This window comes from Carcharodon carcharias, chromosome 13 (genome assembly GCF_017639515.1).
Source record: "Carcharodon carcharias isolate sCarCar2 chromosome 13, sCarCar2.pri, whole genome shotgun sequence".
In the NCBI taxonomy this organism is placed as follows: domain Eukaryota; kingdom Metazoa; phylum Chordata; class Chondrichthyes; order Lamniformes; family Lamnidae; genus Carcharodon; species Carcharodon carcharias.
The window spans coordinates 121947623-121972588 of record NC_054479.1 but is presented as its reverse complement, the minus strand read 5'-3'; the positions used below and the strand labels follow the sequence as shown (position 1 = coordinate 121972588).

At 46.3% G+C, this 24966-nt stretch overlaps 2 protein-coding genes across 2 annotated transcripts in view; one reads left to right on the top strand and one right to left on the bottom strand.

Moving 5' to 3' along the window:
* Positions 1–3974, bottom strand: part of ncaph2 (non-SMC condensin II complex, subunit H2) — a 46194-nt gene extending 42220 nt beyond the window's left edge. The window contains exon 1 of the mRNA XM_041203122.1: positions 3831–3974. The gene's annotated coding sequence lies outside the window, so the exon portion shown is untranslated. The remainder of the gene's footprint in view (positions 1–3830) is intronic.
* Positions 3975–4426: 452 nt separating this feature from the next.
* Positions 4427–24701, top strand: lmf2a (lipase maturation factor 2a). The gene is made up of 15 exons (XM_041203228.1): positions 4427–4555; positions 8202–8455; positions 8870–8898; positions 9269–9465; positions 10108–10286; positions 10804–10942; positions 13325–13465; positions 17044–17149; positions 17978–18074; positions 19763–19945; positions 20417–20585; positions 21010–21121; positions 21906–22011; positions 23165–23490; positions 23944–24701. The coding sequence occupies exons 1-15, from the start codon at positions 4462–4464 to the stop codon at positions 23948–23950; spliced, it is 2139 nt and encodes a 712-aa protein (XP_041059162.1). The 5' UTR covers positions 4427–4461; the 3' UTR covers positions 23951–24701.
* Positions 24702–24966: the final 265 nt, after the last annotated feature.

Sequence of the window (24966 nt, the reverse complement as noted above, 5' to 3'; positions counted from 1 at the left end):
GGTTTAACTGTTAAGAATTTATTACAAAGGGAAGAACATGATCTTAACAATCACAATTTGTTAAGTGATACTGCTTGGGTGCTCCCGTTTTTCAGGCCAATCCCTGATATTCGCATCTGACGTGGGATGTAGCCAACGTGTCTGCTAGTTTCTACGTTATTGTTCTGACCAATGACCTTGTTAACACAACTTCAAATTCTGATAATCACATTGTGATGTGATTAACTATATCACTCCGGCATTGATGCTCCCAGCTTCTAACGGTTTCCTGTATCCTCATTTCGCTGAGCAGTAACTTGGGTGACCATCTCCAGTCACTTCCCCCAGCTTGAGAATTCCTTAAATCCACCACCAGAATAACCCCTGTTCTGATGATTCTTCTTTCCCCTGGCCATGCCAGGAGAAATATCCTGGAATTCTTAGATGGCTGCAGGATGCTTCTTTTTGCCAAGAGATTGTCTCCCTCCCACATCCAGCTGTAGTGGCTTCTCTCTGCTGACCACCCAGAACTTCTGCTGTCCATTTGTGACATTCATTCATTTATAGAGAAGCCTGTAACCGGATTTCAAAATGGCTTCCTCTGCCCACTTCCCCATGGCAATGTATCTAGGTAGAAATGCTAATCAGCTATCCTTGACCTCAACTCCCTTTCATTTTAGAAGTAGATGAACCGTTTACAGCACAACTGTTTACAGCCTTGAACATCTTTCTGCGACTTTGGGAAGCTCCATCTGTCATCGTAAACTCAGAAACTTTGTCTTGTCCCCAAGTTTAAATACCTTGAACCTTCCTCTCAGTAAAGCAATCTAAGTTTTCCTTAGATCTCTAACAATTAAGCCACCCAGGCTTACTATCAAGCAGATGACAAAGCATGACCACTTCATATACCCTAAATTTAAAGATACAGTCCCAACTATAATAATCTTATAAACCCCATAATTCTGACACAAAGGTTCAGTCCTTTCAAATCAGTCTCCTTGCTCACGTTCACCCTGTCCACTTCCATCATAAGTTGAACTACTCCTGGGAACAACCATCCATGCACCAAAATTATCTTTAGATGAAGACTGTTGGAGAACTGAAAATCTATTTAATGCAGCTGTGTTTGGCCTTTCTGAATCAATACCTGTATCACTAGATGTGCTTCCAAATCCATCATTCATTTAGAACTTGATCACTAGTGTTTCTTTGCTTGGTTTAAAACTGTTTCTGGTTCCCACACTCAACCTTTTATTGTCTATCCCAAGGAGGAAAAGGATATGGAGCGCATAGCACAAGGAAACAAGAGAGAAACCGACCAGTCCTGCTGAATGATACAAAAGCACAGTGGAGGAGGTGGCTTTTAAGCAGGTTTCTGATGCACTCTTGACATTTTCAGGCATATGTTAAATCCTGCCTCGTATTTGTGAAACATATATATCAAAGTACATTGTTTTTGGCAATGTTTATTGTTTAACATGTACTTAAGGAAAATCACCAAAAACAATTAAGATTAGTAGCATCAGTACAAAATATTCTAGGCCTAAATAACAAGAGGTGACTGAAAAAGCAGCTTAAAGAATTGCTTGTAAGTGAACTTAACTGCCATATCCTGGGTTTTTACAGCTCAAACCTGCTGCTTAATTACAATAAATGTCAACAATAAAATAAGGAGTATTCATGATTAGGTTATTTTTGCCAGTATTTATTCCCTGCATCTAGCTGCCCTGGGCATTAAAAGTCAACCATGCAGTGTGCCGCTGGAGTCAGATGTGGGATTGACCAGATTGGTTTCCTTACCTGCAGACATTAATGTACCTACAGTAGGACGATGATGGTAAGGACAGCTATGACAGGGCAACATCAGAATCCTTTGAGAACTGCAGTGAGGTCAATCAGGCTTGTGTTCTGGCACTGACATTTTTTGGCATATTGTTCTCTTTGTTGTTGACAGATGCCTTCAGACCTGACTTATATGTGACATCTGCTTACATACCAGAACAGAAAGATGTTCAGCCTTGCTTTCCTGAGATCCAAGATAAAGGTGTGTCAAGTCTTCATCAGAGTTGTTTTATGGTGACATTACTGTCCTAGCATTCCATATGGAGGAACACTTTCAGCAGCAAATGAACAGACTTTCTCACACCTGTAAAGAGTTTGGTTTCACCATCAGCATCAAGAAGACAAATGTCAAGGTCCAGATGTTGCCATACTGCCATCTATCAGTACTGACAATGTGACACTGGAGGTTGATAGCTTCACATATCTAGGCTCCACAATCATCAATAATCTGTCACTGGACAGAGCACACCAAACTTTGAATTTACCAAGCCTGCATCCTCAGCACATTCCTCTGCAGTGATGAGGCCTAAACAACATATGCTTGGCGGGAGGAAAGGCTTAACAGTTTCCACCTTCACTGTCTCAGATGTATCCTTGGCATCTCTTAGCAGGACAAGGTCACCAACTCAGATCCTGGAGCATGCCAATTCCATCAACATCCATTCATTACTGAGCCAACGAAATAGGCGCTGGCTTGGCCATGTGCATCAGATGGATGACGGTGGTATACCCAAAGACCTTCTGTATGGTGAACTGGCCACTGGGTCACAACCTCCTGGATGTCCATACTTCCACTACAAGGCCAGTTACAAGCAAGATATGGCAATGGCAAACAATGACACTGTCAACTGGGAGACAGTTGCTGACAACTGTGACCTTTGGGGGCTGACTTTTTGAAAGGGCATTGGAAGAATCTAGCAGAAATGAAAAGCTTAGCTGGCTGAGAAGAGACTCCAGAGTAAACAGAGGCCAGCAAATCTTGCATCTTCTCCACCCACTGTCTTCCTCTGCAGCAAATGCAGCAGAAATTGCCATGCCAAAGTGGGGCTCCTGAGCCACTGCGGGCATGCTTAACAAAGAGTTGACCACCACGGAAACTATCATCTTATAAGACAGGTGGCTGCCACCAGATGGTGAGAAGGGGTTTGGTGAACTAACACAACTACATCTTACAGAGTTTAGGAAAGTTTTTGGCTGCAGCACAGCTAATCAATAGAGGCTATCTCCCCAAAATCTGCACCATTCAACAACTTCATAAACCAAAGATACTAGGTTGACAAATATGATCCTGTGTCTGTTGAGAAAGAATGCACAACTAATAACAGGTAGGAATTTTAAAATTGTTTTGTAAAACATTTTCAGATGCAGTAATATAGCTTTTGTAAAGAACACTAACCCATTAGAGATCAAATAAAATAAGAATGAGGTTTATAAACCAACTGTCAATTTATACTGGTTCATATTTTTAAAAACTCATGATTTTTATACCAAACCTCTCGATTTTTCATAGCTTGTCTCTTGAATTTTGAGATGGTAGGGCCGGGCACTGCTGCAAAAATAAACAAGGAGGAAAGGCAAAATGCTACAAAAATAAAAATAGAAAATGCTGGAAATACTCAGCAGGTCAGGTCAAATATGTGGAGAAAAAATCCTGACCTGAGTATTTCTGTCATTTTCTGTTTTTAGTTCAGATTTCTAGCATCCGCAGTATTCTACTTTTCAAAATATTACAGATGCTGGAAGCGAACCAGAAACGGCGGCGAACACGTCAATCAGCTGCTGTAGTGAACAGAGAAGTTAATATTCGGGGTAGGCCCTCTTTCAGAACCAGAACACAAGAGGCTGCCGAGCATATTCATATACTCAGGAAAATAGGGAGAAGTGAAAATATATTTAACAACATATACATTAAGATTCAGAGAGAGAGGGAGGGAATGAAAGAGAAGAGTGGGTGGGGGCGGTGTGGTCAAACTGACCACCAAGGGCTCTGATGTCAGTACAACACTCACCCCACCGAGGGCCCGTGTCCAGCTACGTCCTACTCTCCCAGAGTCCGAGTATCCCGGGTCTAGCTGTCCAAACGTCCGCCACTGTCTCCAATTCTGTTATTTTGAGGCCGGCGCCATTTTTTGTTTTTCCCGCTCAGGGATGTACCCCGGACTGCGCATGCGCAGCACATACTCAACCACCCGACCATGAAGGGGGAGGAAAAGGATGGAAAACACATTTTGAGAGAATTTTACGCAAGATAAAACCTATCAACTTGAGGCTTTGCTATGTGAGAAATGTTATGTTCAAATAACCTATTGGATTCCGCAAATTTAATAAAAAATTCCAGAGATGATCTCCCCTCCCGCTCTGATGGTACAGGCGCCAAACTGAGGAGAAATGTGAAGGTGTAGCGCAATCCATTTCGGGAATAGGGGGGCGAAACTTTAGGAACTTATTAAAAAGACAAAATGTTTAAGCCCGTTGTTAAGTCGGTTGTTTATTTCATAAATAATCAATATTATTGAGAGTGTTGATTAATGGCTCAGAGTTAACCAAATTGTGGGTCATTATCATTGAAGTGATTTGGATTGGTCGTATTGACACCTCCTCCCCCCATTGTGTGGTTGAGTCCAGGCCTGCAACTTCAAGATGGGGGAGATCGGCGGTCCGCGCGGTGCATTCCTCTGGGGCATTGCAGCCATTTACTTGTGTGCATTCGTCTCACTTTATATACAAATTCCAGGTAACAGCAGCGAACTGACAGCTTGTGAGCGTAAAGGTCCGGGTCGGCAAGGGCGCAGTCAACAGGCGGGAGAGGAGAGGAGGGGAGGGGAGGGGAGGGGAGCCACATGCATGAAGGGAGAGGTCTGACTGTCCGGTAGTGGTAGGGAGCAGTGTGAAGTGTAAGAATTCATTTAGTTTGAAATAATGGAGAGTGTGTGGCTGTGGGATGGGAGGTTGAAAAGAATAGTTGACAGTATGAATGGTGCCGAACAAGAGTTGGTTTGGTTTGGGGGCTTTGTGGTGTAACAGAGCCACTCTGGTATTGTGGTCCGAGACTCCAATTGTGTAATGCACACAGGTGACATGTTTAAGAAACTCCCATTAGACTCAACTAAAACCATCTTGTTTTATGAACATTATCCACATTGCCCATTCCCCCCCCCCCCACCCCCCGTATCCATGAACCCTTCCTCCACACACAGCACACCTTATCCTCAGCCCCTTCTCTCTGCAGAGAAGCCAATCCAATTACGTTTTAACTCTAAAAACTCAGCAGGTTTGACAGCATCTGCGGAGAGGAATACAGTTGATCTTTCGAGTCCGTATATATATCTTATAAGATTAAAGCAAAATACTGCAGGTGCTGGAAACAAAAATAGAAAATTCTGGAAAAACTCAGCAGGTCTGGCAGCATCTGAGAAGAGAGAAACAGAGTTAACGTTTCGAGTGCATATGACTCGCGCTCTGAAGAAGAGTCATTTGGACCCAAAACATTAACTCTGCTTTTCTCTCCTCAAATGCTGCCAGACCTGCTGAGTTTTTCTAGTATTTTCTGTTTTTATCTCATTCCTGTCTCCCTGGTGTGCCTGTGATTTAAAGCTTTCATCTTGAGTGGGCAGTTTGTCTGAATCAGCCATCAGTGGATCGGCATTGGAATGTTATGCTTCTCACCATCTGCGAAGGGTGAGATTCAGAATTGTGGAATCGGTTGAACTCTGTTCTGATCAGTCAAGAGCTGCCAGAGAGTAGGAGACTGTGATTGGTTGAAAGTTGTCAGTTGGGGCTGTGCACCTTACCCATCATCAGCTAGTTGACAGTATTAGAGCAGTGGGAGATATTCAAGGAGATAGAGAGGATTCAGAACAAATTTGCTCCCGCAAAGAAATGTGGATAGGACACCCAAATCTAGATTGCCCTGTCAAAGTGCATACACTGTAGGATAATGCAAAAATAGAAGCTTAAGTCTAGTACCAAAAGCTCAATAACACACAAAGCCAAGGGGAATAAGAAAGTGCAGGGGTGAACTTAGAAAGGAAATTTGAAAAACAGAGAAAACATGAAAAATGTTGGCAAGTAAAATCAAGGCAACCCCAAAGCTATTTTGTAAACATAGAAAGTGGATAGCTAAAAGAGTAGGGCCTATTCAAGACCATCACAAAATAGGGAAGTGATGCAAATGTTGTGGTTGAGAAGGAGTATAAAAGAGAGAGAAGAAATATTATGGGGTTTAGCATCTTTGAAAGTTGATAAACCACCAGACCCAGATGAAATGTGCCCCAGGCAGCTAAGAGAAGCAGTTGAGGAAATAGCGGTGACTCTGACTATCGTTTCTAATCTTCTCTGGCCACAAGCATGGTGACAATGGACTGGAAGACTGCTACAGTTTTATCATTGTTTAAAAACGGAGAAAGGAATTGATGAAGTCTGGTCAGCAAATTGGTGGGAAAATTCTGAAGGACATGAGTCATTTAGAAAGGTGCAGATTAATCAAGGACACTCGGCAAAGATGTGTTAAGGGAAGGATATGTCCAGCTAACCTGACTGAATTTTTGAGGCAGTAACAAGGAGGGTCAATGAGAGTAGCTCAACTGGTGAGTTTTGACAAGGCTTTTGACAAGTTCCCATATGCAGATTGGCCAGAAAAGTAAAAACCCGTGCGATAATTAGCAGGTTGGATCTAAAATTGCCCCAGGGCAGAAAGCACAGGATACTGGGTTGTTGTGTTTGTGACTAGAAGGCCATTCCCAGCTGGGTTCCACAGGGCTCAGTGCTAAGTTTCTTGTTTTTCGTGTTACATATCAATAATTTAGACTTAAATGTTGGGGGGGGGGGGGGGGGGGGGGGGGGGGGGGGGATATGATTAAAATGTTTGCAAATGGTACAAAGGCTGATCATGATGTTAAGACTGAGGAGGAAAGCTGTAGACTGCTGAAATATATCAATGGATTTGTCCAGTGTTTACAAAAGTGGCAGGTGCAATTCAGTCTGATCAATTATGAGGTAACGCATTTGAGGAAGGCTAGCATGGCAAGGGAATACACAATAAATGGTTGGATGCTGAGAAGTGTAGAGGAACAGAGACCTTGGAGCTCATGGCCACAGATTTCTGAAGGTAGCAGGACTGGTATAAAAGGTGGTTCAGAAGCCAAATGGGATACTTAATTCGTGTGGAATAGAATATAAGAATCAATAACCAGGGAGCATTGATTTAAAAATTTTTTTTTAATTCATGGGATGTGGTCATCACTGGCTAGGCCGGCATTTATTGCCCATCCGTAATAGCCCTTGAGAAGGCAGTGGTGAGCTACTATCTTGAACTGTTGCAGTCCATGTGGTGTTAGTACATCCACAGGGTTATTCGAGAGGGAGTTCCAGAATTTTGACCAGCAACAGTGAAGGAACAACGATATATTTCCAAGTCAGGATGATGAGTGGCTTGGAGGAGAACTTCCAGGTGGTGGTGTTCCGATCTGTCTACAGCCCTTGTTCTTCTAGATGGTAGTGGTAGTGGGTTTGGAAGGTGCTGCCTAAGGAGGCTTGGTGAGTTCCTGCAGTGTTTCTTGTAGATAGTATACAGTGCTGCTACTATGTTTTAGTGGTGAAGGAAGTGAATGTTTGTGGATGTGATGCCAGTCAAGCGGGCTGCTTTTTTCCTGGATGGTGTCAAGCTTCTTGAGTGTTGTTGGAGCTGCACTCATCAGGCAAGTGGAGAGTATTCTATCACAATCCTGACTTGTGCCTTGTAGATGGTGGACAGGCTTTGGGGAGTCAGGAGGTGAGCTACTCGCTGCAGGATTCCTCTGATCTGCTCTTGTAGCCACAGTATTTATATGGCTAGTCCGGCTCAGTTTCTGGTCGATGGCAACACCCAGGATGTTGATGATAGGGGATTCAGCATTGGTAATGCTATTGAATGCCATGGGGCAATGATTAGATTCTCTGTTGTTGGAGATGGTCATTGCCTGACACTTGTGTGGCATGAATGTTACTTGCCACTTGTCACCCCAAGCCTGGACATTGTCCAGGTCTTGCTGCACTTGGAGGCGAACTGCGTCAGGTAGGAGGTTTAGAAAAGAACTGAAATTAGTAGGAGGTTTAGAGAGGACTTGGAAAAGTTCTTTGAGCCAGAGTGTGGTGAAGGTCTGTAACTCATTGCCTGAAAGGATGAAAGAGGAAGAAGCCCTGTTTGCAGTTAAAAAATGAAAATTGGAAATGCATTTGAAGTGCTATAGCCTATGGTGTTGCTGACCAAGAGCTGGAAAGTGGTGTTAGACTGGATAATTCTCTTTTGACGAGCACAGACACGATGGGTCGAATGGGCTCCTATGCTGTAAACTCTGTGTTTCTATTATTAGTACTCTTGTGACATTTCACTTTTCTGATAGGGCTCTATGGAAAGGAAGGAATTCTGCCAGTCCGCAGGATGCTGCCCTTCACTGGAAAGCCACTGCTGGACCAGCTGACTGACTCTCCAACATTACTGTGGTTGTGCCCCTGGCTTGGACTTGACACTGAGCAGGGCATGGAGCTCATCTGCTTGCTGGGCATCGGCCTGTCGATCATTGCACTGGTGGTAAAGCCTCTCCGAGACTGCTTCATCTTTGCATGCCTCTGGTTCCTCTACCTGTCTCTGTACCAGGTGGGTGTGTGTTTGTGTCTTTCCCATCTGAGTGTATGTGCCCTTCCCACACAACCACATGTTGTCAGCTCCAAGTGTGGGGGTCATGAATCATTTCAACCCCTGGGTCAGGGGTCACTACATCTGGTTTGTGGCATGTTGGGGGAGTGGAGTATGTAAAGTAATTCAGATTTGGGGCCAATCATATTTGTGGGATTTCAGCCTGGATTCCGAAGTGAGGTGTCAGCAAAACCCACAGCGGCAAGAACTGAATGCTCAATTAGAGGGAGGGGTATAAACTAGTGAGAAGGAGTTTAAACTGTGTGCAGCGAGAGCTGATATTTGGGGGGGGTGGCGGGGTGGTGGCAGAGCTGAGCTCTGGATGGGGTGCAATCTCTGGGCGAGTGTTAACAATTCATGTTTTATTTTCTCTAGGTTGGACAAGTCTTCCTGTACTTCCAGTGGTGAGTTCATTTCATCCCCCATTACCCTACCACAGAATGTTTGCAAGGGGTATTGGTGACAGGCAGTATGGGAGGAGTGAACAATAAGCAAAGGGGTGAACAATGAGGGGCATGCAGGGAACAGTGTGTGAAGGGGTGAACAATGTGTGAGGGGAGTAAACAGGGGGCAGCATGCAAATGGATTAACACTGAGGAGTAAGCAGGGGACAGCATGCAAAGGGATGATCAGTGTGTGAGGGGTGAGCGGGGACAGCATGTGAAGGGTGAAGAGTGTTTGAGGAGTAAGCAGGGGGCAGTGTGCAAACGGGTGATCAGTGTGCAGGAAGAGCAGTGTGAGGAGTGAGTAACCAGTACCTCTCTGATTCTGCAGGGACAGTTTGCTACTGGAGTCTGGATTCCTGGCGATCCTGGTTGCACCGTTACACCTGCAGAAATGGCGGGCAGCCCCTTCCCAGCACCATGACGCCATCACCTTCTGGTTGGTGCGATGGCTGTTCTTCAGGCTCATGTTTGCCTCTGGTGTGGTGAAACTGACCAGCCGATGCCCCACATGGTGGGGGCTCACAGGTGAGAAGCAGTTACTGCAGTTACATGTACACCAACTCAACCCCCAACCAGTTGCACCAACCCCCCATTGACTAGGCTAGAGGAAGATTGACTTTAAAAAAGTGCAGCTTATCCTGGGTTAGACAATGTTTGTGTTGTTTGTTATTTTCAGTGTAGTGAGGATCAGTGGAGATTGGATGAGTTTTATAGAAGACTGAGCATACATATTGTTCAGTCCTGTATTTTGCGTAAAATAAACCAGCTTCTTGGTTTCCATGCAACCTTTTCTCACAAGTGTTCGCAATTGATCTTCCAGAAGATCAGAGATATGCACATGGGAGATTAGTGGCCAACTCACATTACATAGGATTTTCTTCACTGTTGTGGCACAATATATAGGGCAATAACGATAAGCTCATGATTATATGGTATGTATTACCCACTTACAGGGGATTGGTGATGGTGAACCTGGGACAGTGTTGTGTGTAAACACTGTACAAAAGGAATATACTGTGGATGCTGGAAATCTGAAACTAACACATAAAATACTAGAAATATTCAGCATGTCTTAGTGTCTGTGGAGAGAGGAAGAGAGTTAAATGTTTCAGGTCTGATGATCTTTCATCAGAACTCACTAAATTTTTGTGTCTGATCTCCTTACAGCTCTGACCTATCACTATGAGACTCAGTGCATCCCCACTGCTGCTGCTTGGTTTGCACACCAGCTGCCATCTTGGTTTCAAAAGTTCAGCGTGGTTATCGTGTTTGTGCTAGAGATTGTGGTTCCTCTGTTGTTCTTTGCTCCAACCCCTCGCCTTAGGCTATTCGCATTCTACACTCAGGTAAGTCCAGGTTCTGCAGATAACAAATGCGCCGAGATATCAGACCGTCAGAGGAAGGAGTGGATGAATTAGGGGAGAGAGTTGTAAAGAGTGGTTCAAATCCACAGCCCCTGTTATGCTCAGGCTCTGGTACAGACAAAGAGTGTACATTTCAATGCCTGAGATTCCCCCCCATGGCTGATTGTTAAAGGCTGGACCCCACCTCGGGGAGGCAGGGTGAGGGGTGTTCTGGAAGTAAAGCAGGGCATCCAAAGCCTTTGCTCCAAGGTGTGCACTATTCCCTGACCCCCACAACTAAAAAGGAGGTTCAGAGGGGGAGGGTGTTGGGGCAGGAATAGGGGTTTGGGGGAAAGCAAGTACGTACCCTGAGGAAGGTGACGTTTGCTGGCTCAGATCATTGTTGCAGCCCACTAGATCCTGATGCATGCGGGAAGGATCCCGGCTTCTCTCTCTCGTGCTCTCGACCTCTCTGTATGTGTCTCTGTTTCTCTGATGGAATTTTTTTTTAACTCTCCAGATTCTGCTCCAGGTATTAATTATTATCACTGGTAACTATAATTTCTTCAATCTGCTCACGATTGTCCTGGGGTTCTCACTACTGGACGATCAGCATGCTCACTTTTGGCACAGGCGAGGCAAGAAGCAACACGCTGAGAGTGAGTATCAGGCAGGTGAGGGGGTGGCCTGTAGGTGGCACATTGTGACAGGCGATGTGTCCAGGGTCGAGTACCTGTGACTGGAGGCGTGTTCCTTAGGTCAGGTCCCCGTGACTGGTGGCATGTCCGGGGATCGGGGCCCTGTGACTGGTAGCGTGTCTGGAGCTAGATCCCCATGGCGGGTGGCATGTCCGGAACCGGGCCCCCGTGACTGGTGGCATGCCCAGGGCCGGATCCCTGTGAGGCAGCTGGCGTGCCTGGGACTGGGTCCCTGTGAGATAGCTGGCGTACCTGGGGCTGGGTCCCTGTGAGACAGCTGTCGTGCCTGGGGCTGGGTCCCTGTGAGACAGCTGTCGTGCCTAGGGTTGGGTCCCTGTGAGACAGCTGGCGTGCCTTGGGCTGGGTCCCTGTGAGACAGCTGGCGTGCCTGGGACTTGGTCCCTGTGAGACAGCTGGCGTGCCTAGGGCTGGGTCTCTGTGAGACAGCTGCTGTGCCTGGGCTGGGTCCCTGTGAGACAGCTGGTGTGCCTAGGGCTGGGTCCCTGTGAGACAGCTGGGGTGCCTGGGACTGGGTCCCTGTGAGACAGCTGGGGTGCCTGGGACTGGGTCCCTGTGAGACAGCTGGGGTGCCTGGGACTGGGTCCCTGTGAGACAGCTGGGGTGCCTGGGACTGGGTCCCTGTGAGACAGCTGGCATGCCTGGGACTGGGTCCCTGTGAGACAGCTGGCGTACCTAGGGCTGGGTCCCTGTGAGACAGCTGCTGTGCCTGGGCTGGGTCCCTGTGAGACAGCTGGCGTGCCTTGGGCTGGGTCCCTGTGAGACAGCTGGTGTGCCTGGGACTGGGTCCCTGTGAGACAGCTGGCGTGCCTAGGGCTGGGTCCCTGTGAGACAGCTGCTGTGCCTGGGCTGGGTCCCTGTGAGACAGCTGGCGTGCCTAGGGCTGGGTCCCTGTGAGACAGCTGCTGTGCCTGGGCTGGGTCCCTGTGAGACAGCTGGCGTGCCTGGGGCTGGGTCCCTGTGAGACAGCTGTCGTGGCTGGGGCTGGGTCCCTGTGAGACAGCTGGCGCACCTGGGGCTGGGTCCCTGTGAGACAGCTGGCGCACCTGGGGCTGGGTCCCTGTGAGACAGCTGGCGTGCCTGGGGCTGGGTCCCTGTGAGACAGCTGACGTGGCTGGGGCTGGGTCCCTGTGAGACAGCTGGCGCACCTGGGGCTGGGTCCCTGTGAGACAGCTGGCGCACCTGGGGCTGGGTCCCTGTGAGACAGCTGTCGCGCCTGGGGCTGGGTCCCTGTGAGACAGCTGTCGCACCTGGGGCTGGGTCCCTGTGAGACAGCTGGCGCACCTGGGGCTGGGTCCCTGTGAGACAGCTGGCGCACCTGGGGCTGGGTCCCTGTGAGACAGCTGTCGTGCCTGGGGCTGGGTCCCTGTGAGACAGCTGGCGTGCCTAGGGCTGGGTCCCTGTGAGACAGCTGGCATGCCTAGGGCTGGGTCCCTGTGAGACAGCTGGCGTGCCTGGGACCGGGTCCCTGTGAGACAGCTGTCGTGCCTGGGGCTGGGTCCCTGTGAGACAGCTGGCGTGCCTAGGGCTGGGTCCCTGTGAGACAGCTGGCGTGCCTGGGACTGGGTCCCTGTGAGACAACTGGCATACCTGGGGCTGGGTCCCTGTGAGACAGCTGGCGTACCTGGGGCTGGGTCCCTGTGAGACAGCTGGCGTACCTGGGGCTGGGTCCCTGTGAGATAGCTGGCGTACCTGGGGCTGGGTCCCTGTGAGACAGTTGGTGTGCCTGGGACTGGATCCCTGTGAGACAGCTGGCGTGCCTGGGACTAGGTCCCTGTGAGACAGCTGGCGTGCCTGGGACTAGGTCCCTGTGAGACAGTTGGCGTGCCTGGGACTGGGTCCCTGTGAGACAGCTGGCGTGCCTGGGACTAGGTCCCTGTGAGACAGCTGGCGTGCCTGGGACTAGGTCCCTGTGATACAGCTGGCGTGCCTGGGACTAGGTCCCTGTGAGACATCTGTTGTGCCTGGGACTAGGTCCCTGTGAGACATCTGTTGTGCCTGGGACTAGGTCCCTGTGAGACAGCTGGCGTACCTGGGGCTGGATCCCTGTGAGACAGCTGTCGTGGCTGGAACTGGGTCCCTGTGAGACTGCTGGCATGCCTAGGGCTGGATCCCTGTGAGACAACTGGCATGCCTGCGACTGGGTCCCTGTGAGACTGCTGCCATAGCTGGGGCTGGATCCCTGTGAGACTGCGGGGGTGCCCGGGGCCAGGCGCCCATGTGACTGTCCGCATGCCTGGGGCCGGATCCCTGTGATATGTGTCCAGGGAAAAGGTGATTGAACTCTAACATTTGCAGTTTGATTGTTTCTTCTTTTCCCTATAGGCCCAGGTTGGTCACGGACACTGCAAGTCCTGATCGTTAGTCTCATTGAGCTGGCAGTTTATTTAACACTTGTTTACGGGACAATTCACTACTTCGGACTAAGTGTCGACTGGGAGAAAAGGATGATAGAATCAAAAATAGGTACGAGCAACAACAGCTTCAGATCCTCTCCCTGGGACACTCACCCTGCCTTATAACCAACCAGCAGGCTCAGCTCTTCAGATATCACTCATAAGAACTAGGAGCAGGAGTAGGCAATTCAGCCTCTTGAGCTTGCCCCATCATTCATTATGATCATGGCTGATCTCATTTCGGCCTCAACTCCAATTTCCCGCCCTCTCCCCATAACCTTTGAACCCATTACTAATTAAAAATCTGTCTATTTCCTCCTTAAATTTATTCAGCGTCCCGGCAACCACTGCACTCTGAGGTAATGAATTCCACAGATTCGCGACCCTTTGAGAAAAGTAATTTCTCCTCATCTCTGATTTAAATCTACCACCCCTTAGCCTCTCATTCTAGAATGCCCCACAAGGGGAAACGTCCGCTCCATGTCTACTTTGTCTGTCCCCTTTAGCATCTTATATAACTCAATTAGATCTCCTCTCATCCTTCTAAACTCTAGCGAGTATAGGCCTAAACTGCTCAATCTCTGCTCATAAGACAAACCCTGCATCTCTGGAATCAATCTAGTGAACCTCCTCTGAACCGCCTCCAGTGCAGCTACATCCTTCCTCAAGTAAGGGGACCAAAACTGTGCACAGTCTCACCAATGCCTTGTACAGTTGCAACAACACTTTCCTATTTTTATACTCTATTCCTTTAGCAATAAATGCCAAAATTCCATTTGCCTTCCTTATTACCTGCTGTACCTGCATACTAGCTTTCAGCGATTCATGTATGGGACACCCAGATCCCTCTGCACTGAAGCATTCTGAAGTTTCTCTCCATTTAAATAATAAGTCGCCTTTATATTCTTCCAACCAAAATGGATAACCTCACACTTATCCACGTTAAACTCCATCTGCCAAATTTTGGCCCATTCACCTAACCTGTCCATATCCATTTGTAAATTTCTTATTTCTCCAATAATTCACATGTTTTGTTACTAAATATTCCTTGCATTTATAAATTGTTGTTACATTTGTCTTTCTTTTTAAAATATATTTGCATGCTCCTCGTCCTAGTGCTGGAGAATGGTACGATTATACACATAATTAGTAAAAAGGTTGTCAAAGGAAAGGCAGGAATGATAGGGATGATAAAATAAATCCTCTTGTGGAAGTATGGGGTATTGTTGAGGTACTAAATGAGTATTTTACATCTGTCTCCTCTAAAGAGAACAGTGCTGTCAGTGACACAGTGAGGAAGGAGGCAGTAGCCAGGTGGTTTCATAAACAACAATCCAGGACAAAATTTATTGACATCTGGTAAAATATAGGCTCATAACTGCAAGGTAACATAGATTTATTAAAGGAAGATCATGTTTGATTAACTTGATTGAGTTCTTTAAGGCAACGGAGAGGGTTGATGAGGGTAGTTCAGCTGATGTGCACATGGACTTTTAAACTGCCACATAAAAGGCTTGTTAGCTAAATCAAAGCCTCTGATATGTGGAATTAAAGGGGCAGTGGCAGTGGATACAAAAATTGTCAGAGAATAATAACGATCACTTGTTTTTCGAACTGGAGGGAAGTATACAGTATGTCCCCAAGGTCAGTATTGTCTTTTTAGTATACACTGTAATCTCTTCAGTTCAGAAGTCTATTGTTCGAAAATCCCAGTTGTCAGGAAATTTTTTGAGCAGACCCAAGCATCATCGGCATCATTTCAGATCAGTGCCTTGAGTGGAAACATGGGAAATATGGTATTTGGATCAGTAAAGTCGGCTTTATAATGTTTTATCACTCTTTTATGTTTCAGGTAAATATTCATATCTATGGTGTCTTCCAGTGCACACACTTGTGATTAGGCATTCTGATTGTCATTCTATAATCCAGACAACTCCAAAATCTAGAAATGACTAGATCCCAAGCATTCCAGACTGGGAGAGGTTAAAGATTATAATTAATGACTTTGGTTTCATTGTACAGGACATCATTTCAAAATTTGATTGTAGGAAACTTGAAAATCTAGTAAACATTGAAGAGGATAGTGACATGCTTCAGGAGGACATAGATCGGTAAACTGAGCAGACTCACAGCAGATTAATTTTAATGCAAAGACGTATGAAATGATACATTTTGGTAGGAAGAAAGAAGAGCGGCAATATGAAATAAAGGAGAATCAGGAACAGAGACACTGGGGGTGTATATACACAAGTCTTTGGTGGCAGGACAAGTCGAGAAGGCTGTTAAGCATACACGATCCTTGCGGGGAGGGGCATGCTGTGGGGGAGAGGGGCAAGTGGAAAGACAATTTTGAGATCTGACATCATTAGGATATAATTTAAAACTAAAACTTATGAAGTCATGATGTGTAATTATTCCCATTTTTACATGTAAAATTTGAAAAACTCTGCATACAGAAGATCAAGGGGCCCAGGACTTTAAAAATCTATATTTTTAATATCTGCAACAGCTGGGCATCAGTTTGTCTTTTGAGGACAGTTGAAAGGTTGGGCCTATACTCATTTGAGTTTAGAAGAATTAGAGATGATCTTAGTGAAACATATAAGATTCTGAGGGGGCTTGATAAAGGTGGATGCCGAGAGTATGTTTCCCCTCATGAAGAATCTAAAACTAGGTGGCACAGTTTCAAAATAAAGAGTCTCCCATTTAAGACGGAGATGAGAAATTTCTCATAGGGTTGTTGCTGTTTGGAATTCTCTTCCCCAGCGAGCAGTGGAGGCTAGTCATTGACTATATTCAAGGCTGAGTTAGACAAGGTTATGAGGACAGGCAGGAAAGTGGAATTAAGGCCACAATCAGATCAGCTATGATCTTATTGAAAGGTGGAGCAGAGGGGGCCGAATGGCCTATTCCTGCTCCTATTTCTCATGCTTACGCTATAGGAAAGATGTCACAGCTTTGGAGAGAGTACAGACGAAAATGGTGCCCAGGATGAGGGACTTCTGTTATGTGAAGAGACTGGAGAACCTGGGATTGTTTTATTCATAAAATCATATTTCTCCTTGGAGAAAAGAAGGTTAAAAGAAAATTTGTTAGAGGTATTCAAAATCATGAAAAGTTTTGACACAGTAAATAAGTAGAAACTGTTTCCAATGGCAGAAGGTTTGGTAACTAGCACACACAGATTTAAGGTAATTAACAAAAGGACCAGAAGCAACATGAAGAACATTTTTTTCATTACAGCCAGTTATGATCTGAAATGCATGCCTCAGAGGTTGGTGAAAGCAAATTCAGTTGTACTACTCAACAGAGAAGGAGAAGAGCAGCGCAGTGGGTTTAATTGGATAGCTCTACCAAAGTGTTGGCAAAGGCATGATGGGCCGAATGGCTTCCTGTGTTATATGATTTTATGAATAAAACTCATTGCGGTTTGAGGCATCCTGTGTTGACATCAAACATTCCCAGGGCAGGTACATCATAGGTCAGATACAGAGTAAAGCTCTCTCTACACTGTCTACTCTCACACTCCAGAGCAGGTATAGCACAGGTTAGATACAGAGTAAAGCTGTCTCTACACTGTTCCCTCAAACACTGCAGAGCATGTACAGCACAGGCTCTCTCTAACCACACCCTTTGCTTGGTTCATAGTCTTCACTTTCCATGAGTTTACAAAGTGGCTAAAGATCGTGACTCCACTCACCATCTGGATCGGTGTGCTGTCCCTCAGCTGGGAGATAATCAAGTCATTGCTCAGGTGCGTCTCTGAGGAAGTATACAGATTCTTCCATCCTTCATGTGTGCCCTGCCTGAAGGCAGGTCCTCAGCTGATTTTCTGCTGATGCTTTCATCCTGAGCTATTTTTCTTGGTAGTTTTTGTTAGCGGTGATTTTTCCATTACCTTCCACTTTCAGGAGCATGGTGAGGAGACAGATCCCAAGTCTGCCTCGTACGGAACAGTGATCGAACTCGCACTGTTGGCACTAAACCACAATAGCCATCTAGGCATCTGAACTAACTGGTCCCCAGAGAGGGTTTCCCTGTGGTGTGGGAAATGTGTCAGTCGTTTTGCATACAGCAAGCTCCCACAGCAACAATGAACCGCAGTGACCAGATAATCTTTGGTTTTTTTGGTGATGTTGTTGGAGGGATAAATACGGGTCAGATCACCCTGCTTCTCTTCAGTTTGTGTCCTCTTTAAGCTGTGTGGGTGCACACAACAAATAGAAATTGGAAAGAACATTGTTCAATTGTTCATGCCCTTCCCAAACTGCCCACCCCCCACACTGGGTTTATTTGTTCTCATTCCTGGTTTATGATGTTGCCGAACACCCAGTTTATAGGAGTTTCTTGCTGCAGCCCCCTCCTCCAGTTTATGGGATTCCTCTTACACCCACGCAACTCTCAGTTTACTTGCTGTGCACTTGATTTGTGGGATCATGTTGCCTAAACCCCAGCCCCCTTTTGCTTGATTGTCAAACAATCCCCCACCGCCCCCACCAGCTTAAAGAGTCCCCTTGTGAGTCCCCCAGTTGTGCTTTTCCCTCGCCCCTGAATTAACACCGACTCTTTTTCTCTCTTGCAGCTCCCTGATGGTGAGAGGGATTTTTGCCAAGCTCTGGGCTACCTCTCAATGGGCCTTATTTGCTGTTGCAGCTACTGCAATGTTTGCCGTTAGTCTGGTGAGTGAAGGCTACTGGGTAGAGCTGGGATTCTCCCTTGGAAATCTTTGATCTCAGTTAAAGAAAAAAGAATTGCATTTATATAGTGCCTTTTACCACCTCATCCCAAAGTGCTTAACAGCCAATGAAGTACTTTTGAAATATAGTAACTGTTGTAATGTAGGAAACACAGCAGCTAAGATCTCACAAACAGTTAGATAAATGACCAGATCATCTATTTTTGTGATGTTGATGAGGGATAAATATTGGTCAGGACACTAGGGATAACTCCCTGGCTCTTCTTCAAAATAGTGCCATGGGATCTTTTATGTCCACCTGAGAGAGCGGAGAGGACCTTGGTTTAAAGTCCCATCTGTAAGGTGGCACCTCCTACAGTGCAGCATTCCCTTTACCACACTGGACTGTCAGCCTAGATTTTCAAGTTTAAGTTTTTGGAATGCAACTCGAACTCACAAACTTCAGAGATTCAGAGGCAAGAGTGCTACCAACTGAGTGACAGCTGGCACAGTTTAACAACAGCCCTGAGTTATTGAAGATAGATCAGGTCTCTTCCCCAAAACATGCCTGGGCCTCAGCACACTTACTGTCCTGGGCCATGTTATTGACCTAACTTACACTGAGAAGATGAAGAGCTGGAGTTGGGTGAAGGGCCATGATTGGTTACTCAGAGAAAGGGTGACTAGATAGGATTTGTTGTTCAGAGAGAGGGTGGCAGGTTTGCATTGGGTATGAGGGGTGAAATTGGGAGGATTGGTTAATCCAATTTATAATCTGAAGGGAATGGATGAATCCAGATAACATGTTCAAGGTTAGAACAAATTCCAGAAGTAGTGACTGGCTCAGGCACAGGGTTAGACTCAGCCCCTTCATAGAGGATGATGAGTATAGAATGGATGATCCAATGAGTAACAGAGAAATTTTAGAGAAGTGGGTGAATACTCGAGGGATTGATTTATGGGACCAAGACCACCCAACATCTCTCAGTTTACTGGTGATTTGCAAATTTCTGGGAAGTTAAAAGTCAATACAGCAGCTCTGCCACAGCTAGGATACTGCATACAGTTCTGGTCACCACGTTATTGGAAAGATGTGATCACACTGTAGGGGACAAAGAAGATTTATGAGGATGTTGCCAGGAATGGAGCATCTTAGCTAAGAGGAAAGATTGAATAGACTTTGATTGTTTTCTTTGGAACGGATGAGGCTGACAGGTGATTTAATTGAGTTGTATAAAACTATGAGGGATCTAGGTAGAGTGGGAAACAAAGCACCTACTTCTCTTAGCAGAGAGGTCAAGAACCAGGGAACATAGTTATCAACTATCAACTCTGTCTCTATATATGTCTCCTTGGCTTTCTTCCTAGCCATTTGAATCATGTAATTGGCTGAAGGTTTAGAGAGGAGTTGAGAATGTTTTTCACCCAGAGCGTGATAGGGAGTTGGAACTCAATGCCTGAAAGACTGATAGAGGAAGAAACACTCATCATTTGTAAAAACAAATTATTTGAATATACACTTAATTTCATAACCAATAGAGCCACAGATCAAGAGGCACCACCCCCACCTGATTTTACTGTGTTGTGTTTCTCTTCCCCCACCCCCAGCTCCCCTCTTCTTAGTATGATGTGTTAGAAATTGATGGGTATGAGTTCAGAGCGCTGATGGTCTAACCTCCTGCCTTCACCCAGGTACCATACACCTTCATTGAGTACGAGGCCAGCTCCAACCTGAGGCCTGAGGTCCGACAGCTGTATGATATGGTTGACCGTTACCAGCTAGTCAACTCCTATGGGCTGTTCCGGCGAATGACAGGGGTTGGAGGTCGCCCAGAGGTTGTTTTGGAAGGAAGCTATGATGGCCAGAGATGGACGGTAGGATTCATGCACAGTGGAGAAGGAGGGAGTGGGATCATTGTGATGGGACAGATTTCAATTTAGTAGGAGAGTCATGAGAAAGTGGTTCTATGACCCAGCACCCCACCCAACCATCCTCTCCCTAGAGCGGGTTGCTGTCCCCCTCATTCCTTGCCCTGAGAGTGGGATATAACCTCCCTCTATTGTTGCCCTGAGAGTGGGGTACAGACCCCTTCAATCCTCACCATGAGTGGGCTACAACCCTCCTCAATCCTTGTCCTATGTGGAGTACAGCCCCACCAATTCTCACCCTGTGAGTGGGTGCAGTCCCCCAAATCCTCAGCATGTGAATGGGGTGATCTATCTGCTCTCTCTTCCCCTCCCGCTCCCAATAATTGCACTGAGAGTGTGGTATTGTGCCCTAGGGCCCTGCACTCTGCTCCTTCTCTTGTGTTTGATCCCATATTCCAGGTCTTTTCCTTTTCTCAGGAAATTGAATTCATGTACAAACCAGGGAACCTCAGCTTGGCTCCTCCTCTGGTGGCCCCGCACCAGCCCAGACTTGATTGGCAGATGTGGTTTGCTGCCCTTGGTGACCATAGGCACAGTCCCTGGTTCACCAGCTTCATCCATCGGCTTCTCCAGGGAAAGAGAAATGGTGAGTGCAGAGAATCTTACAGCCTGTTGCACTGCGCTGGTTGCGGTATCTCACTGTTACACTGCACTGGTTGTGGTATCCCTCATTGTGCTACTCGCAGTAACTCTCACTACTACACTGCACTGTGGTTTTGGTAACTCTTGCATTTGCATTTTGCTGGTTGTGGTAACTCTTGCTGTTGCATTTTGCTGGTTGTGGTAACTCTTGCTGTTGCATTTTGCTGGTTGTGGTAACTCTTGCTGTTGCATTTTGCTGGTTGTGGTAACTCTTGCTGTTGCATTTTGCTGGTTGTGGTAACTCTTGCTGTTGCATTTCGCTGGTTGTGGTAACTCTCGCTGTTATACTGTGCTCCTCCGCTATCATACAGTGTTAAAGTATCCAGCCTGTCACCTCCTCTTATTTTCTCATTTTTTTCCAATTCCAGTCATTCGCTTGGTACAAGTGGATGAGACCAAATATGTCTTCAGCACCAAACCCCCCACTTATATCCGAGCCCAGCTCTACAAGTACTGGTTTACTACGCATAGGACCGACAGGTGAGTGACTGGGCTAATGCAGTATACAGCCGCCAAGGGGAAGAGAGAAAGAGCGTAGACTAGGAGTGGGGGAGGGAGAATGTGAGAGTGAGCTTGGGAGAGAGTGAATGAAGGCACGTGGTCACAAGGAGGGGAGAGAGAGAGAGCAAGTGTACATGGTTCCAAGGTTAGAGGGTGTGTGCGGGGTTGTGGAAGAAAGTGGGGTGGGGAGAGAAACAGATCATTCGTGTGATCCTGAGGTTGGGGGCAGAAAGCGAAAATGTGTGCACAGTCCCAAGGTGGGGGCGGGGGAGGGGTTGGAGGGAGGTCGGGAGGACATGAGTGGTGCATCAGGGGAAGGGATAGAGAGAGTGCGCGGTGCTGTATGTGTGGGGAGAGCATGCGTGGTGCTTCAGTGAGAGATTGCGATGCAGCAGTTGAGATGGAGGGAACAGATGTGTTGCTGGAGTGTGGAAAGAGAGAATATGCCACAGAGAGAGCATGATGTCAAGGAGAGAGAGAATGCAGTGCTGCGGGAGGGGGAGTGAAACTTATCATTCAGAACTGGATTGGATAGGTAGATGAAGGGATGTGGGAACAGTGTAGGTAAACATGTTTGGGACTCTTTGCTCACGTGGAGGGTAAAAACGAGCACAGACTGATTGGACCAAATGTGTGCTTCCATGCCATATATTTCCTCACTAATATGAGCCTTTCCCTCTTCCCTCGCGCATTCCCCGGCTCTCCTTCTGCTTGCCACATGCTGACTCTCCCCTTTCTCCCTCTCCACCCCTCCTACCCACAGCTCACTCAATGATTGGTGGACTCGGGAACATGTGAGAGAATTCTTTCCCTCGGTGACTTTAGGAGACCCCAACTTGGAATCACTCTTACATGAATACGGCTTCAAGGTGAGGACTGCAAAACACACTCTAGCTGACCTGTCAATGTTGTCCAATCAAACACTCCCCAGGGAGGAACAGCAAGGGTTAGAAACAGAATAAAGCTCCCTCTACACTGTCCCAGGATAGATACAGCACAGATTAGATACAAAGCAAAGCTCCCTCTACTGGAACTGTTGGACACCGGGTCTCAACGTGGTTCTGGAAGGAAAGGGAATAGAAGAGAACAGAAGTGCAAGAAATGGGGCGAGCAGGGTCAAGACCCCTGTCAACCATGGTGAAGCGGAGTCCTTGTTTGTAGAAACAGGAAGATGTATTGGAAACATTGATGTGAAAGGTCATAAAACAGATGCGATGGTGACAGAGAAACTGGTAGAATAGACTAAGTCCTTACTGAAAGTGGAGTGGGAAAAAGTCTCATCAGTAAGTTTATAGTGGATATTGATCAATAGCCTGTCCCCAGAAGTGGAAATAGGAAAATTGAGGAAAGGAAGAGTTGGAGATAGACCATGTGAAGGTGATAGGAAGGAATAATGGAATTTGGAAACAAAAATATGTGATGCTTTCCATTTCGGGGAGAGAGCTGAAAGTGACAGTGATGCAGTCATCAAATTACGGGAGTGAGGGAAGGGCCTGAGTAGGACTGGAACAAAGAATGTTCTATATTTCCCATGAAAAGGACTAGCCTGGATCTATTTAGATTCCCATAGCAACTCTTATTTGGAGGAAAGGAGTTGAGTGAAGGGCAAAGTTGTTCAATGTAAGAACAAGTTCAACTCGGTGCAGCAGAGTGGTAGTGAATGGGGACTGATTGGGCCTTCGTTCATGGAAGAAGTGGTATCCCCACGGGATGCCTGGCAGATTGCTGGGGGAGATGGAGGAGCTGGAGGGACTGGACTTCCGTGTTGAAAGGGAGACAATAGGAACTAATAAATGGTGGAAAGCAATGAAAGACTGGGAAGCAATGGGAGAAAAAAAGAGTTGAGACAGGAAGAAATAAGTTTGTGGGGAAAGAACTGTCTGAAATATGGGTCGAGCAGAGCAGTCTGTTTGTGGATCTTAGATACAAGAGTAGGGAGAGCTTTACTCTGTATCTAACCCATGCAGTACCTGTCCTGTGCTGCACCTGACACACATTCACTAGCTATTGTTTCTCTCACAGGACAAAGCGCCTCCGAAACGGGCCGTGAAGGATGGCTTGCCGTTCATCCTGAAACTGACCCGTGAACAGGTGGAACCCTACTCTGGGGAACAGGTGATCTGGGCCCTGTATGTTGCTGTGTTGCTCATCTCCCTGCTCAAAGTCCTGACAAACCGCAAAGCAAAGGGGAGCCAATTAAAGCCGGGTTGGAGGAGACCGGAGGGAAAGGATGTGAGTGGTAGCGAGGAGGCAGATGCTGATGGTAGGAGAAAGGAATTTCGACGGTCAGAGGGCAAAGTGCGTCTGCCCACTGAGGAACAGTCGCTAGAGAATGTTCGCAGAAGAAAGTAATCATCAGAGTCTTTTTTACTGATTTATATTTTTCTATTATATCTAACTCTCTCCCTCACATTTCTGCTGCTCTTCATTTGGGAATGAGAGGGGTCCTGTTGCCAGACTGTGTGTCACAACTGCCAAGTGACAAATATTATTCCACCTGAACCTAGTATGTCATATACTTGGGATCTAAATGTGGGAGGTAGAAGCAGGCTGGTTATTTTTTAAAAAACTTTATTACATCTCCTCTGAGCTTTCTGTGCTCCATTGGGAACAGTCACAGTATCTTTATCCTCTTAAAACTATCATTTCCATTTCTGGAATCACAATGATGAACTCTGTGGCTTTAATATATTTTCTATAATGGAGATCCAAAACTGCACACAATTTTGAACTGTGGGCTTAACCAAGTGCTTTGTATAACTTTATTACCTCTTAACACTAAGTTCTGTATTTAATTGAAGGATTTAACTTGATGACCAGAAGAATTCGCTTAACACAGTCCTGCAGGTATATCTTTTGTTTTGGGGTCTGAGTGCCCAAGTTTCACTGATCAGGTAAAGAATGTGTGTAACGGTTCAGTCATTTTTGAGTCAGGAACTTGTTCAATGCTTTGGGATGGTGTACTGGTTGCTTTTTGTGTATTGAGTAGGTCTGAGGGTATCTCCCTTCTCAACACCATCTCCTCTTGCCTGTGGTTACAAACCTTCCACTGACTAGGATCAATCTGTTATATATTCCAGTGTTATGCAGTTGTCCTTCTCTGCCTGGCCCCCATCGAATCAGGTGTGAATCGGTATATCACCAACTGTGTGACAGCAGACTCTGTATCTAAATATCCAGTAGTCTGGGCCCAAAACTGCAGATGTCAGGTCTGGAAAGGTGTTGTAGTGTTGCAGTTCTGCCTCCAGATGTCAGTAATTAACCAGGAAATCCATCTGATTCCATTGCGTTCCAGTGACGGATTCCAGCTCAATTTGATTGAACTTGCAAGTTTCTCACTGCTCATTCTAACCATGTTTCACCCTGCATCCAATCTCGCTCTGCGTGTTACAGATTTTGGTGCTGATTCCCGGTAAAATTGTATCTTGCCTTGTGTGCAGTTTTTTGGGCTCTTGCTGCTTTCCTGATCCAATTCAATTGGTAAATTATCCGTGATACTCGTGTTAAAGAAGAATTGTCAAAATACTCTCTCCTGCAATAAAAATTCCCTGCTCTAAAATATTCCAGTGGTGTTAACTCTCTGGACTCTGGTTTTGTACAATTTATATGTAATTTCCTTCAAATGCAGAGTCTGAATGTAAGGTCCTGGAGTAGTTATTGGATGTTTGGAACCCTCAGGTGTGTCAAAATGAGAAGCTGAGGCTGGATGATATAATGTCTGAGGCACGAATCACAGAAATGTACAGTATCTCTTCATCAACACTTCAATTATAAACTTCTCATTTCCTCACACTCCTTGACCCCTCATCTATGAGATGACACAA